The sequence below is a fragment of the Heliangelus exortis genome, chromosome 11 (assembly GCF_036169615.1).
Source record: "Heliangelus exortis chromosome 11, bHelExo1.hap1, whole genome shotgun sequence".
In the NCBI taxonomy this organism is placed as follows: domain Eukaryota; kingdom Metazoa; phylum Chordata; class Aves; order Apodiformes; family Trochilidae; genus Heliangelus; species Heliangelus exortis.
In genome coordinates this window covers 19460294-19477536 of record NC_092432.1, presented here as the reverse complement: position 1 = coordinate 19477536, position 17243 = coordinate 19460294, and the positions used below count along the sequence as shown (strand labels likewise).

The 17243-nt window shown below is 41.5% G+C and overlaps 2 protein-coding genes across 10 annotated transcripts in view; both read right to left on the bottom strand.

The window, feature by feature from the left end:
• RAB27A (RAB27A, member RAS oncogene family) overlaps window positions 1-15287 on the bottom strand; it is a 34448-nt gene extending 19161 nt beyond the window's left edge. For 3 of the 9 annotated variants that reach the window (XM_071755133.1, XM_071755130.1, XM_071755132.1), the window contains exons 1-3: window positions 15141-15287; window positions 6606-6665; window positions 3023-3149 (exon numbers count right to left, since the gene is read on the bottom strand). The gene's annotated coding sequence lies outside the window, so the exon portion shown is untranslated. Of the gene's footprint in view, window positions 1-3022; window positions 3150-3258; window positions 3281-6605; window positions 6666-15140 lie in introns of those variants that run through there. The other 6 variants (XM_071755131.1, XM_071755135.1, XM_071755137.1 and 3 more) reach the window with 5 other exon arrangements.
• Window positions 15288-17002: 1715 nt separating this feature from the next.
• Window positions 17003-17167, bottom strand: PIGBOS1 (PIGB opposite strand 1). The gene has a single exon (XM_071755144.1). It carries the CDS (start codon window positions 17165-17167, stop codon window positions 17003-17005), a length of 165 nt encoding a protein of 54 aa, XP_071611245.1.
• Between the last annotated feature and the right edge of the window lie 76 nt (window positions 17168-17243).

Sequence of the window (17243 nt, the reverse complement as noted above, 5' to 3'; positions counted from 1 at the left end):
CGATTTGTATCCTAGCACAGCTTCTTTTCTAGAGCCTCAGAGAAGGAATATTTCAAAAGAAGCATCAATTAAGCAGTCTGAACTGCACAACACAAAGCTTCCATTCAAAAATATCCTGCTGTTTTTCACCCTGAGTTGCCAACATTATTTATCTTACTGCTCTGATCAGAACCACATATTACAGCATGAATTATAGTTAAACCTTGATATGCAGCAGAAACTGCTCAGATAAACTGCACAACTAACTAGAATTTCTTACACTAACTCTTGTTCTGGAGGTATGCATAGACTGCAAGGCAAGCAAAAAAGAATCACAAGTCTAATGCCACAGTTTTCCCTTTTTAATTTAATTATTCTTGGATTAAGTGAGGGCACCAAGACAGCTGTAGAGTAACACCCCTGGCTGAAGCCAAGCAGCTGTTGACAGCTTTTAATGCTGTAGATGTCCCCCTGCAGAATTCTTCCTTAACACTTCATGCAGATGTACAGCACCCTTGTTTCACTTTACCTAAACTACAATAAGAGGCAATTTCCTCCCTCTCCCCTCAGAAGTCTTCAATTAAAATTATTATTTAGAATGTTTCCTCTATAGCTAATAAATGGCTTAGGAGCAGCAAGCTTGCAGAGAGCCACCTCTATAACTCAAATTCCAGAAAAACTAAAGTTTTAAGAAAATAAACTGCCAGTCAGACTGCTCTGATTGATCCAAGCAAGGCAAGTCCCCAGTAGAAAGCAGCACCAAGGAAATGCATAGATAATTGTCATACCACAGTGGATTCAGACTGTGCTTTCCTGACTTCAAACTATCTGCTAACAACATACTTAGGAAGAATTAAAAAAAATCTCATTCAAGCTGAAAATCAACCTCATATAAAAATTTGCAATTTTTTTACATCTACGTTATGACTGCAAAAAGCATCAGATGAAATGGAAATGAACTGAAATGGTTTCTGAACCATTCTGAATGGAAATTTCTGAAATGGAAAACAGGATACAAAGGGTAAGTGGATAGAAAGAACCTCTGCAGCTGTGCATTTCTGTGCACAAGTTACAAGGCACTGGGAGCATGCAATGGTACTGTCCAACAAGTGGTTCTCTTTGAAAAGACTCATTAAAGCAGTGCTGCTCTTTCATGTTCTATTAAAGACAGACTTTAGCTCACAGTGTTTGGTTTCATTTTAAACCAGTGCATGTGATTTCCTATAGGAGATAAAAATCCAGTAATGAGACTGCAGGAAAAACATATTTAGTATGTGAAAAAAAAAAATCTCAGCACTAATCAATACAGCTGCAGTAACTATAGTGGAGCTGAGCTAACATACACCAACCCACTCAATCCCAAAGAATTCCCACCTCACCAGGATGCCAGTTCTGCTTCTGTTTATAAAAACAGCCACACCATAATACATCAAAACTTATGTTTTGTAAAGAAACTTTATCCCTATGACACAGTATTTAAACAAAATTTGGAAGCAGAAACTATATTATTTCCCAGTAATGAAGTCTAACATTTTAGACCAAAGAAAAGCTACTCTTAATTTTTTCTCTTTAAAAAGTTAATTCTGCTTTCCTTTCACAAGAGCTTGTTTCCCTCATTCCACTAAGGTGGTTTTCCATTAACTACTTCTAAGATTTTGTAAATAAAACACATGCTGGGAAAAAAGCAAATATACCAGTAAGAGTGTGGTGAGGGAAAGGGGGCCAGCACCACATGCTGGAATATTGTTTTGTTCTATACAATAGAATCCCAACATTATCAAAATATAACCCTCAAATAACTTAGGTTATTAGAAATCACTACCCTAAAATGTGCTGGAAATTGTTTCTGTAATACACAAAATGCACACATAATGCAGTAACTGAAAAGCATTATATAACAATAAACTACAATGAAGCAACCTCAATCAATCCATCCAGCACAGCACAGAAAAAACCCCTAAGCTCAAGCCTTAAAGTTTAAAAAATCCTCCCATTTCTTTATATAAAGCTTTTTCATACACTGAGGATGTCTACAAGGAAACAGCAAGAAGAAATATTTTACTACATTTATGAATCTGTTGCTACTTTCTCATAAACACAAGTCAGGACTAGAAAAATCTTAAGTTACATGATGTTAGACATCAATTAAAACCCTTGGAAAGCCTTGTGACCTTCTCACAGAAGTGGATAAAAGAACATTGTTTTCCATTCTCTGAACAACTCCTCCTTGCTTATTTACAGTCTACAAAAACTGAGGTTTGGTCCATGATTAGAAGAACACTGGCAGACATTGGGCTAGAAAGGATGCCTGCTAACAACTTCATGCTTGGGGTGGCAAGGAATGTCTTAGTCATTCAGGCACATACATTTTGAATTTTTTCCAGCAGAGATACAAAACACAATAATAACATTCCATCCCTACATTGCCTTGACCATAATTAATTTTAAGATCAGAAGCATTACCATATATGATTGAACAAGGAATGTGAACTGGATGAGCTCTTATAGTTTCTTGCAGTTCAATTCCTTTTGCTAATTAAAAACTAATTACTTGTGCAGCAAACTTGACTAGCAAAGGTCCAATCCCACTTTCTAACTCTAGAACGAGTTTGACTTCAAACAGAAGGAAATGGAGGCTGACTTGGGACCAGAAAGGGCACCTTAGGGTTCCTGAACCCAGACACTGGTCACTGCAGGCATTTTAATCTCCCTGATTAACTTACCCAGGCTTGTCTTTAGAGCTGACTGATTTCCTTGTGATAATGACTAGGAACTACTTAAGAGCTGCAGTTTTGTCATTTAAACCCAAAGCCTGTGTTTTACATAAGCCAGTATGCTTCCTGTTTTAAGGTTACTTTTCCCTCTAGAACATGAGGATGCAGCAACTGAACTGTCTCTCAAAAAAATCAAAATATTTCAGGCAGTTGTCAAATGTACAGCACCGTTGTTTCAAGTGAAGAACAGTTGGCAGGCAACAAATGTCAGCTCAAAGAAACAATGCAATAAATCTTATGGAAATTTAAAAAAGAAAATGTTTACATACCTGTGCTTAAGAGCTGGAAACGGATCTGTAGTTTTCCAAGGGTACTTTAGTGAGGAGTTTCCTGACACAGTTCAGAGCTCCTTAATACCATAGTCATGCAACAAGAGCTGTTTCTCATCTACAGGGGCTACCAGCAGAGCACAAAAATAAAAACAAAATGGTGCAGTTCAGTATAAGGACTCCAAAATGCACACTGAGATGCAAAGCTGCCAGCCCCACACAACCACCCTGCCCACCTAATTACATTCAGCTGCTTGTCATGTGGTCTTGCTGACGGATCAAGTGATCTCCTTTCCTCCTTCTAAAACTAAGCAATGGAGTTCACCAGACCTCCCTAAACCAGGTAACAAACATCAAGCCTTGCTTAAACTACCGACCCTCCTCCTTCTTGCCATACAGACAGGAAGTTTCAGTTTGTTTCCTTTAAAAAACAAAACAAAAAAAGCCACACTTACCACAACAGTGCACACACACAGTGCTCTAACGAAACACAGTGAGTATCAAAAACTCCCAAAACCTAATGGAGAATTTCGATTTTGAGCCCAGTTTTATTTTATGCCTTTACAGATGGCTGAAAATGTTAACAAAAACAGGCACAGACACCAGAGTGAGACCACATGAGAAGCTGGAAGGACTCGGGAGGGTGGTGACAGTAGTACCTGGGGCTTTGTGGGCATCTACATCCAGCCCTTTCTGTTAAACCACTTCTGATGACAACAAGTTCCAATAAAAGACCAAAATGTTGCCAGAAACTTCCTGAACAATGGCATGTAAATCTGCAAGCTTCCCCACAGCACAGTCCTAAGAGACACATGCAGACATTCCAAACGTGGAAATAGTTTCATGGAAATGAAGTTACTGATTTAACGTGTCAACCAACTCTTCCTCACCAAGGAGTCTGTTCATCAGGACCTGTTAATCCAGGCAAGATTCATGTGCCCAGACAGATTACAGCACTGGTAAGGGACTTGCTGGATAGAAATCCCTGCACCAGGTCCAAGGGATGAGAGAGGAACTACAAAGCTGCCTGCAGTCACCAGGAGGACTCATCCCCCCTCCTCACGATGCCCTTGGCATTTCAGATAGTAACAGGAGATGACTGAAAGGCAGGAGCAAAGTGAGTTTTGTGCTCACCATGAAACATCTGTGAGCTTTTACAAAAGATGGGTTGCCTTGCACAACCCTTACTTTTCTTTCCTCACGGTGTTTCAAGAGCAGTGAAGAAAGAAAGGAAATCAAGAAGGCTTCTATGACTAATCTCCAGGCTTATAATTTAAGAACATCCTTAATGTATTTGCCTACCAGTACAGAAGACAATTTCACAAGCTCCTTCATTCACTTGTTTCAGCATTCAACTATCTTGCCTCCTTTCCTGCAAATCAAGACAATTTTTATTGCCCTTTCTCCAAAGTGAACATCTAAGTTCTGTTTTACTGAGCTGGCAAGCAACCATCTGTGGGAGAACACCTTTAATGCCCTGTCTTAGCATTTTTCCAAATTTAATTAAAAATCATTTATTTGATAAATAAATGGCAGGTTACAATTTTTAAAACTCTACCCATTCTTGTCTCGTTCCAATCTTGTGTAAACTTCACAGTTTCAGAAAAATATAGATTATTTTTGTTCCTACATGCAATAAAATGGTTTGTGTTCAGTTTTAAGCAACACAAACATTTTTTAAACTTTCACTGCTTCCCTGACTGATACCATCACATTTATTTATTGAGAAGAAATATGCAGACCACAAACACCAGAGAATTTCTGGTAACAGGTCCAGAATACAGAAGGAGGAACAGGATAAGAAGCGTTGACAGACAAAGCAACAACTCTTTTTGCCATGTTGCAAACAGCCCTGGGGAGTGGCTACACACACTGAGCACAAGCTGCCCATCTGGAAGTCTCAACCAGCAATATAAACAGAGTTCAGACTCTTCCACACGGTCAGATTTTTGCCATCTTCAAGGGGAGATCAATTAATAAATAATTCCCAGACTTAAGCTTTTGATTTCAGGATGAAACGAGGCTGCTTAGCTTTCCTCTTAACAGCTTGATAGGAGGAATTCCAACTCATTTTCCCTCCCCACCCCACCTTTCAGGAAAGATTTTATCTAAAACAGTAAGACTGCTAGGAAGGTAAAGCTGAAATAAAGCTTATTTTCTGAGGCTGTAGTTTTTGATTGCAAAACTGCAGAGCTGGTATCAAAACAGACAGCTTCACTTTACAAACTGAGAGGCCATGAATTTGAAGTCTCTGTTTTTAAATAAACAGATTTTCAGCTCTCAGCAAACACTGCACAAACAGCTGAGCCAACCCTCCTGCAGTGGCAGGAAGTGCACACAAACTATGACAGCAGCTGGAGCAGGAACCACTGCAGCCAGCCCAAGGTAAGATGTCTTCTAGCTGCTACCCCAATCTTGTTTTGGGGGGGGGGGTGTGTGTCAAAATTACACCAGAAAAGTCCTAAAACTGTGAAACATAATTTTGAAGCTACAAGTCTACAAAGGGATGACCACCTATTTAGTTATTAAATCTTCCCACCATTTTTACAAATATGAACAGGTTGTATGAACCAGGTGACCCAAATGCATTAAATTTATCACCTTCTTGTAAAAATAATCTATGCTACACAGACCTAGGAACTTAGGGGGAAATTTGAGGAGAGTCAAACACAGTGGACAGTGTGGAGTATTCTTCAACACAAACATCATAGTATTTGCCTCCATACGTTCCATGCTCTTGAGAAAAGCTGCAAATGTCCAAACTGTCCCACAGCAGGGGTTTCCCAGAGAAGAAATCACTGGATTGTTACCTGTCTGACCACAGTTCTTGCAGGAATTAGGACATCTGCCTCTGGAGACAGAAACTGGAGAAGACCCAGCAGCAGTCCATTTCAGATAATGCTACAGTACAACTCATCTCTCTTTTCTAAACCAAAATCTGTGAACTTGCCTAACATTAGCACCAACTTCTCCCACTCCTCAGGTTCCCAAATCTTCTGGAGGTCACCTAGTCAGCACTCTGACAAGTTAAAGGCTTTTAAAACACACACCAAAAACTCACCATGTCCTTATCAACAGCCATAGTTTTTCACATGTGCATTCAACAAATGACCTGCAAGACCATGGAATGAAAACCAGCCAGCAGGAAGACAACTGTTATTTGTTAGCATCCACAAATCTTCTCTGTGCCACAAAACCTCTACTGGCAAAGAGGAAACTTAACAATTGGAAGAGAGAAAAGCAGACACTGGGACAGACTGCCTATGAACTGATTTGCATGCATGGTGGCAAATTTTAAAAAAAGCCAAAAAGCATGCTATAAAGCAATTATTTCATATTGAGAGAAATACCAGGCAAAATACAAAAAAGAAAAAAATACATGAGAAAAAAAGAAACAGGAAAAATATGAACACATTAATTGGTGCGGGCAGATTCCTACAACTGTACAAGAGAATTACAGTTGTTTCCTTTGAAGAAAGTCAGTTTCTCACAAAAAGACACTGTGGAAAAAATTAGAGGGGCTGATGGGATGTGCTGCAGAGGAGAAGTGAGCAGCTGCCACATTAATGAGCTCACTACTTACTGCCCCAGCAGGCTGTGGATGCAGTAACACTCCAGCACCTCAAGACAGAACCAAAAAGACCTGAAAGAGAGAGACAAAATCCTTTATATTGATTTTTTTATACACTCCTCTCACCAATATCCCTCCAAGTAAGAAAGAAAAGACAACCCACACTCAGAAGAAAAGCTCTCACACCAGAAATGGAATAGCTGAACTTTGGCAGCAACAATTCATGAAATACTGCTTCAGTGATTAAAATGAAAGTAGGTCAGCCAGGCCTGCCTGCTACCCAACGGGCACATCTGCTAAATATTTAGTAATACAATAGATTAAAGTAAAACTTTCATGTTTTGTTCTTTGAACTATAAGCCAATCTGGGCAGTTTCTAGCAAGGGTGACAGAGGGTTTTTTTTTTTAGCATTTGCAAGAGATACATTATTGGTATTTTTAAAGTCAGTAGCGTCTTATGCAGAAAAAATCTTCTCAAAAATAGTTTCCTTCAAGAGAGGTTCTAAATAAGTAACTTGCAAGAGTTACCAGGTCTCTTTAACAATTAAAAAAGTTAACACTAAAACAACTGACATATTAAAAGCATCAATTTTGTTTTCATGGAAGATCATACTGCTGTTCCTGACAGGAATCCTTCCCAACAACTGAGCAGCCAACATCAGCATTTTGGAAACCTTTAGACCAGCCTCTGGCATCTTTTTCACAGGAAAAACATCAAAAGATTGCTTCCTGAAACAAAATTTACTTATATTTGAAGAAGTTGTTAGTATCCTGGAAAAGACTAGTAAAATTATCCCAAACAAGCAGATTTAATTCATTTGTCAGTTCTGTTGAACTACCAGTTTAGTGCCTTCACATTCCTTTTAATTAATGTCAATGTAGGCAGAGTTTATTCTTATAAAAAGCCAAGACTGTAGGTATTTGCTCCAAATCTGAATGAAAGGGCAAAAAGAAAATTAATTCCTGAATCAGTTTCTCTCTCTATTAAATTTCTGAAATACTAGAAATGATAAAATAAAAATATACAATGTTCATGTACAAAGTGTTAAGAAAAGCTGAATAAAAATTTCTGTATGGAATAAAATGTACTAGTTTAAGAACAAACATGATTATTCATCTTAACTGAAATTAACAAACTTCATCCTTTTGCATGTAAGAAACAATATTTTGATGACATTTGCACTACTCAAATATTGTTGCACTACATCATCTGTACTTGGAGGAGGAATATTTGACCTAGTGATAGATTAGTTGCTTGAGATGCCACAGCTCTTCTTTAACACTTAAGCTGGTTCCACATTTTGTAAAACTTAGGAAGTGGGTGCCTGTATACATGGAGAGAGTGGGTAGAACACAAATGCACACAGACAGAAGTACCTCTGCATTTTTGTCAGAAGCTGTAAAAGCATGCTAATAATCTGATGCCTCTACCTTCAGAGTTACAAATCTCATTCTAGATCAGTGATCTTTATCTATATATTAAAAGGATTGTTAACCAAGTAATTTTTTAATTAAAAAACACCATAGCTTTACAGGAAGCTTCCTTAAAAAGGACTCTGAAAAGTTACTTTTTGAAAGTTACTTTGGTATTTTCATTCATGCTCATGCTTAACTGATCAACATTTTCTCCTTGCACTACCTGATGCAGTGTGTCACTGCCAAGTCAAAGACACTGCTTTTTAAAACTGATCTCAGCAGAGTTCCAATTTGGACACAACTGCTTTTTCTTTCCAGCACAAGAAGACACAGTAAATCTCTTTTACAAAAGAGTAAATCTCTTTTGTAAATCTACTTCATAGGACAAGTGGTCCTTCACTGTCCTCATGAGCTGACAACAGTGTCTTTTACACTTTTAATTTTCTCTCAGGAGGAAAAATTGACAGGCCAGTTATTTGCACTGTTTGACAGATGCAGAAGTCTGCCTTTGCTCAGCTACATAAAGTATTCCTTTTGCCCCATATAACTGTTTGATCTTCCCTGCAATGAAGCATATGAAACCTGACTGAACACCAGTGACGCCTCGTTTTCTCCTCTACCATTTTTTAAGCCATGAACATCATTAACATTAGAGCTCCTTCATTTTCACATTTATTCAGCAACTCCCCAAGTTAAGTATAACTAAACTGACTGGTTAATCTTTCTCCCCCCAGAGTGTTCAAGAGGCTTGTGTGGGCTTACAAAGGTGCCACTTCTGCAGTACATTACCAAACATGTGTTTCAATTCCATTGGCCTTATTCCATTCCCTGTGAGACTTCCAATTACCAAAAATGTTACTGCTCACTTTCCTTATGATCCCAGGCTGAAGTAAAATTCCCTAGGGCTCAACAAACCACACTGGAGACAGTGAATAGAAATATGGACTTCTTGGAGCAAAGCTCCAACTTTGCAATGCAAAAAACAAAGCTGAAATGTGGACAAGCCTGGCTTCCTGAGGGAACAAACCTTATTACAGGGAGCAGCCAAGGCATTGAATTTCTGTCATTTCTGCCTTCTCCCCCAACATTTGAACCTGTTGATGAGTTTTCACACTCCTTCACAGACAGGCAGAAGCCACAAACAGATGAAGCTCCTATACACTTCATGAAAAATGGGAAGCTGGATAAAAGAGAGAGAGAGAGCTGGCAGTGACAGCTTTTCATGGGACATCCACAAGCTGCCTGAGCTGCCCAGGGCATTGCTCAGACTAGCAGGAGCACATACTGGGACAATCATTCCATTTTACACTTACTTTCAATTCAGATTTAAAGACATCTTCAAATAAAAGCAAATTAAATTTAAGCACATCTCTTATGAAAATAAAAAAGCTAATAGATTAAAAACTAGCTCAGTTGCACTGTATTAGCAGTCCAAATTTTATGTGGTTTTTTTCTGTTTTGGTTTTAATCCTACCAGAAAGCATGATTCCACTTGTGCAGCACATTTTTTCATAGGTCTTTCAAATCCTACTCATCATCTTCTACTCACATCTGGATCCCATGCCCTGTCCTGTGCACTGGGGGCTGTATCCAAACAGACAATGCTAGAAAACTATCAAATACAGATTTACAGGCACCTCTTCTACTTCATAGCTAAAGAAAATTAATCAACCCGCTACTTTAACAACTCTAACTTAGGGCTGCACTTTCCCAAACTAAAATTATGAGAGCTTTGCCATCAAATTGAGAATAAATACAATCAAATTCAGACAGTACTGTCTTCAGTCTTGGATTACATCATCCCTGTACAGATATGTCTACCCAGAAACATTCTAATGCAAGAAAGAATATGGAAAAATTAAGTATAGCCAGACAGTTCGTGCCCCAGCAGAAAAGACCTGTCAAGTTGAATCATTGTCAGAGGAGAAAGTCAGCAGAGGAGGTGCTGTTACGTGCACAGATTCTTAAAGAGCTGGATAAGAAACACTCTTGCAAATGGATGATACCAGCAAGACTAGAAACTAACCCAGGACCAGTATTTTGGTCAGATTCAGTCATGCATAAAGTTTGGCTTGGAACCAAACAAGTGGGGGAAGAGGAAAACATATATTTGCAAGTGAAATAACAAACAAGCACCAAAACAAAACCCCTACACATTCTGCTAGCCAGGCTGCAAAACAGACTTGGAAAGCACCACCCGCTGGCAACAACTGTAATAGGAAATCATCTCGCATGCAAACCTTGCACAAAAGAGTTTCGCAGCACAAGAAACTCCTACAACTGGGAGCTTCGAGGGATGCCCTGAAGTTTTCAAAATGTTAGTCATGCAATCATTGGCAGGGACTTGCAGGAGGAATGTCATTTCCCTCAGCAACTACTCACATGAAACATACTTGCAAGATCGGTAGAGACACAAGAAAACCAGAAAACTTGCTTTTGTATCATAAAAAATGAACCAGCTTTTCTTTTCCTCCTACCCAACAAACATGCTTCGTTAATCCTTATCACTAATAACAGCCTTCACCTTCTCCAAACATTCCCATTCCCCAAGAATGATGATGGAAAGATTTGTTTTCTTCCTTTTCAGTTAATGGAGCAACCTTCTTCCTAGCAGCTCTTTGACTGAGCACCTCAGAGAACCAAATAAAACACCCAAAAGTTTCAAAAACAATGAGGTAGAACCTCAGAGAGAAGCCTGGTAGACTTTGGAGAGCACATACTGTTCACTTTCACAGCTGTATTGTGGCTACCATGGCAGCACTGACATTTTGAAGAGTTGAATTAGAAATGGGAGGATACCTTTAAGGAAGAGAAACCTCATCACCTGCCCTGTGAGTTAAACATCTTTAACACAAGTACTATAAAATTCATGTATCAATTGTTTTCAATTTTATTTTCTATTCTGTGTTTTCTAATCAAAACTAGAAAGGGGCTTACATACCTGGAAGCTTGCCTGCCCTTTCCAACAACTTAAGTTGGTCTAATAAAAGGCATTCTTTCTACCCATGAAGCTCATCTTACCTGAACAGGAAAAAAACCTTAAGTAATACTTGGCTATTTCACTATTTATTCCTTTATCCATTTATCACCTTTTCAACTGATACCCGAACACAAAAGCAGGAAGATGACCAGCTGTAAAACTGCAAACACAAACTCCAAAGTTACACGACCCAAGTGGCTGATTCCAGGTTACCAGTTGTCCTTATCATAGAATCCTAGAATTGGCTGGGTTGGAAGGGACCTCAGAGATCATCAAGTCCAACCCTTGCTCCACTCCCCCCGTGGTTCCCAGCCCATGGCACTGAGTGCCACATCCAGGCTCTTTTGAAATATCTCCAGGGATGGAGAATCCACCCCTTCCCTGGGCAGCCCATTCCAATGGCTGAGCACCCTCTCCAGAAAGAAATTCTTTCTCATGTCCAACCTAAACCTCCCCTGGCACAACTTGAGACCTCTTGTGCCCTCTTGTCTTGCTGAGAGTTGCCTGGGAAAAGAGCCCAACCCCCCCCTGGCTCCAACCTCCTTTCAGGGAGTTGGAGAGAGTGATGAGGTCTCCCCTGAGCCTCCTCTTCTCCAGCCTCAACACCCCCAGCTCCCTCAGCCTCTCCTCATAGGATCTGTGCTCCAGTCCCTTCCCCAGCCCAGTTGCCTCCTTTGGACCTGCTCCAGCACCTCAATCTCCTTCCTGAGCTGAGGGGCCCAGAACTGGACACAGGACTCAAGCTGTGGCCTCCCCAGGGCTGAGCACAGGGGCTGAGTACACTCATCCAATGGTTTATTTGCATATAAAATTTTACACCCAGGGATACTCCATACAGTCCTTTCATTCACATACTTCTTTTACACAAAAAATGGCTGCAGAAGCGTAGTGATTTTCAAAATACTACTTGCAAGTGCCCACAAAGTTAACTTTTAATTTAAAACACTGCTCATGTACCTTACTAACTCCTTTTTTCCACTGCAAATCACAAATTTCTAGACAAGCTGTACTCCTCCTCCTAGGCTTGTATCTTCACTGCTGCTTTCTGCCTTTTTATGACCTCAGTACCAGCCTTCACACTGCCTTCCTGAAGTGCTTTTACATATAATGGTTCAGTTTTACCCATTTCTCACCAGTACATGTATCAAACACACACAGAAAGGCAACAGCTATGGGAAATGGGTGTGCAAACTCAAGAAAAGAGCAATACATGGGTTGACACTTTGATACGATCTTCAGAGCTGCAAAAGCAAGGACATCTGCTTTTTTTGTTTTCTCTCATGTAGTAATTTAGCAAGATAAAATACTGAAGAACTTGTCAGGTCAGCTCTGAAGTGCTGGCCAATCCATAAAAAGGATTACGACACTTGGCACTATGCAAAACTCTCATACAAATATCAGGGTATTTTCAACCTCTTGAAGCCACAGCAACATCACAGGAAAAAATTATGCTGGTTATGTCATAATTTAATCTATGTGCTGTAACCTAATCTTCAAAGTTTATTAGATTGGAAAATAAATCACAGACGTTGAGACTACTTATTACACTAATCAAAAGAAAATTCTGTTGTCTTATGAATGAAAACAAACAATATAAGGATGTTCCAGGAAAGAAATTAGGGGCCAGGCCTTCTCATTCTCCAGGCTTATCTCTTATTAATCTCACACTGGAGACATAAGGGTATGATCTCAGACACTTTAATGTAGCTCAAATTAGTCATACCTCCTGACAGGGATGCAGTTTTCAGATTAAGATGACCAAAAAAAAAATAAGGAAAAGAAATCTCATAACCAAACGCCCTTCCCAGAAAGCAACTAACTGGGAATATATTTATATAAATAGGAAAAAAAAGGTTTCTGCTATTAAAATCTGCCTTTTAGGTATGTGTTTCTTAAGCCATGCTGTACTTAAGTTTCAGCCAAGCCTGAAGTAATGTCTGTGAACATGACTATCTCCAGCACGAGTGGTATATGCAAGACAAGAGGAGAAAAAGCAAGTCCTGGAGCACTTGACATACCCAGCCTACCAAATGTTTAGCTACAAGTATTTAAGTAACCTTTGAAATTATGGAAGAACAAACTTAAATATCTGCAGGATCAGATCACATGTACAGTGGAGTACAAAACCACAGTTTTAATACAGAAGAGAGCATTTGATGATTAACTATTTAAATCATAATTTTAATACTTTCTAAAAGCACCATGTCGTGATTATTTGCTGAAATATTAACAGGGAAAAAAAGAGTTGTCAATCCCTATATTCCATCTCTAATTTTTGCCTGTTTCTAAATTAAATTCTTACTAGCCCTTCACTGACTGACAGACTGCTCTTTGTGTTGATCTGCAAGCCCAGGTTTATGCTGAAAACTGACACACTGATCAATGGTCAGCATGCCAGATCAGCAGATACCTGGCAGCAACAGAGCAACCAAGAAACCAAAGAAAGGACACAAGGATTGAGGCTCATAATACTTGCATCTGCAAATGCAAAAAGCTACTTTAAAAAACTATTTTATCATACAATCTACTCTTTGAAGGAAAAGGAAATGTGTAGTCATTGATAAAAGAATGTGTTCCTCTGTTTAACAACGGAAATGAAAACAAACTTACAGTCTGGTTTTAGATGAGAAATGTTAACTGTAATAATAAAACAGTTGTAGCACAATCCCCCACCCTGAGCTCTTTTGAGCAAGAGATTTATGTAGACATAAAATTAGCACCCTGAACCAGAAACACAGGTATATGCTGTTCTTCTCTCCATCCTTTAACCATGCTTTTGAGACATCCATTTAGCATCACAAATACTATTCCTACAATACGTATCAACATTTGAAATGCAGATGGTATTTTATGCTTTTCCCTGGCTGGAATAGACTCAGAACAGTCACAAATGCAGTGTAAGTCTATGAAAAGAAACAAGGGTTAAGAAGACAAGTTTTTGTAGGAATAAATTTCCAGGAAACAGCTGGCAGGGTAGATTTTAGAACCTGATTGGTGCCACAAATGCTTTTTATATGTGGAAATCAATAAACACTTCATAGAGTTTCAGTAAGCAGTATACAGAAGCATCACCTTGCTAATAACAGCTAGCAGAACTCCTAATTCCATACGTGTATGTGTGTTATACTGATGAAAAACTCATACACACGAATATTTAGGGAAAGTGCTTGTGTAGTCATATGATCAGAAATCTCAAAATACACCTGATACATGTCTAAGGTGAGATAAAAATGAAAGCTGTGTAGTTTTGACAATTCTAAGCACGTCCTTCATACTTTACTAGCACCATAAAACATAGTGCTTATAGATTAATATAATCTAGTTACTTACACAGCTAGAAAAACCAAGACTTGTTTTTTATGGATTAAGCTTTCTTTAGATCCTAGATAATCAAAGTGTCTGGCCCAAGCGTTGCAAACCAGGTTGAAGAGACCTTCCTTAACCCTCTCAGCAAGCAGACTGTCAGACAAACACACACGGTGCTCAGAAAGAAGCAACAGACCTGTTAATACTCAAGTACAAGACTTAAGTTCTGGCTAAACAGATGGAACACATTTACATTACTCCCTCAACAATTCACTGTTTTTAGAGGCCTTTTTAAAATCAGATATGCAATCCACTTCTCTTTTTTTACAAAAGAAATGCATGTCTTGAGCTGTGGGAAACTTACAGGTCCCACAGCTGCTACATGTGGAGGCCTGAGAGGGATTATTTGTGTAGTCGTGTTCACGGCAGCACTTGTAAAGTGAAGCACATGCACGGGCAAGCGAAGAGCCGAGGCTTCGGACTTTTTCCTTGAATCTCACTAACGGGGCCTCTTGCTAAAACCCCAGGCAGCTGCAGCGGCCGCCTGGGAAGAGGCTGCGGGGGATGCGCGGCGGAGCTGGACCGGGTTCGTTGCGAGGCACCGGCCCGCTCCCCAGGCTCTGCGGCACAGGGAGAGCACCTCGTTTCCCAGTATTTGGAGTTCCCTCCCCAAACCGCTCTTCCCGACATGACTCATTAACTCTTTCCGCAGCGGAGCAGTTTCTCCCGGGCACGTCCCATGTCCCCCGCAGCTGCCGCGGTCCCCTCGGAGGGTGACGGAGCGGCGAGACCCCCGGTTCCCCAGCAGCCCCCTCAGCCCGGCCCCCGCCCTCCTACTCGCTCACCTCCCCCGGCCAGCGTCGCCTCCCTCCACACCTGCCCGTTTTTGGGCTGCAAGCGTGCGTTTTCCGTCAAGGCAACATCACTTCCCGTAAGGGCTGAGGTAGGGGCGGGCACGGCCCCTCCCGGCCGCGGGGAAGCGGAGGGCAGCACCGCCCCGGCGGGACCCGGCCCGGCCCCACCCCGCCCACCGAACCGGGTCTCACTCTGGAGAAGCCGGGCGGGCTGGTGAGCGCGGTGGTTTGGGCAGTGCCTCTGCTGCTCACTCACTCCCCTGACACTCAGAAGGCCATTTTTAATTACACAGCCTGGCTCCCCCCTCCCCCCCTCTCGCTTTTATGAAAGAGCACACGCGGCTTAACAGGAATTCGTGAGAGGCAAAAACAGGTTTCGAAGAGAAAAAACGTGGTGCCGGTAACGTCCCCTCTGTGGATTTCCCGAGTTGTCTCTGCCGCCTGCTGGCTGCCTTCCCTCCCTCACAGGAGGAAAGTACTCTCTTCTCCCCACACCTTACTCACTGCTCCCACTTCAAATCCAGCAGTCGCCAGAATTCAGCAGGCACAGTCTCAAGCTGCCGGCACCAATAACCCCCCTGTCCGCATCAGTTCGGATATCCTCTTTCTTGAGGCTTTTCAAAATCAAATCCCATCTTTACAGGCAAACTTCCAGCAAAGATGCTTACAAAGAAAGTGCCTACTGGACCTGTTGCACCTTTTTAAAATAGCTTTTTCAGTACATAACCATCTTGTAAAGAACGGAAGCTGCTGGAGTCACCACAGTCCTCCTGGGTTTGCACTCGTGAGACTTGCAGCATTTCCTGATGTTCAAACTAGATTTATCATGCATTCAGTTGCATCTGTCCTGCATCCCAGTCCACCTGCTACAACTGTCCTCTCATCTTAACTTCTGTGAAGTCTATCCACTGCCTCAGCAGTAACATTGTTCCAGGATTTTAAAAAAAAAAAAAAAAAAAAAAATCCTGGGAAAGGGTTCCTTCCCTCATGCTGACCTAACAAGATTCTATGTTAAAATCAACACCTGACAGAAGCTCCTCCCAAGATTTAAAGGTTTTGGTTGCTTTTCATATTTACTAGAGTCCTGAAATACCTACTGACCTAGTTTCCCTGAGTCTCAGGTTCTGTTCTCTGTGAGACTGATCCACACCTATTGCAAGATTAATGCTGTCCTACTGAACTACATGCTAAAACACTTCTTCAAGTACAACCCGACTGTCAGGCAACTTCATCTGTTACTGAACTACCCTTAACCTCGTTCTGTCAGGAGTGAAAGGTGTGTATATGTGTGTGTGGTACACATACGTGTGTACATACCTATACAGGTATGAATGTGAGCCAGGGACACCAAAGCTGCATAAAGTTCCCTTCTCACCCATCAGTACAACTGTATTTCCAAAGTATTAAGGATTGAAACCGTGACAAGGAGATAAAATGGTATTTATCACTTGGAGGACCAGATCGGAGGCAATCAAAAAAACCCCATGAAGTGTAACTTTACAACAGAGACTTTTTCTTCCCAGTTCCGTTGTGGTTATTTAAACTTAGACGTGAAGCCATACCTTTAGACATTCATAGTTTTATACAAATGTCAACACTCATGTCCCTACAAGCTGGTTCCAAGCACACACGTAAGCAGTTACATCTTCTGAAGGCAGATTGCTTCCGAGGAGGCCGCTTGGGACCGGGACCGCCACGGCTGGCGCCAGGCGCAGGCGGGACCTTCCCCGACAGGCGACGAACGCTGCGAATGGGCGGGAGGCTTGGGCGCCATTTTCTCTGACGGGAAGCACGGAGGCCGGGGCTGCCAGGAGGTACCGGGGAAGGGCGGCAGCGAGGCTTAGGCGACTCCCTCAGGATCTCTTCTCCGGCGCAGCGTCCGCCGGCGGCCCCGCAGTGCCCTCGGGAGGTTGCCGGGGCCCTTGGGGCTGGAAGATGGGCCGGTAGATGTAGACCCCGCTGGCCACGCCGAGCGCCACGGCCACAGCCACCTGCGGCAGCGGCAGCCGCCCCCACATACCGCCAGGGGGCGCTGCAGCGTCCTCACACACCCGCGTGGGGCGGCTTGGCCCCTCCGCGCTCCTCGGCGGCAAC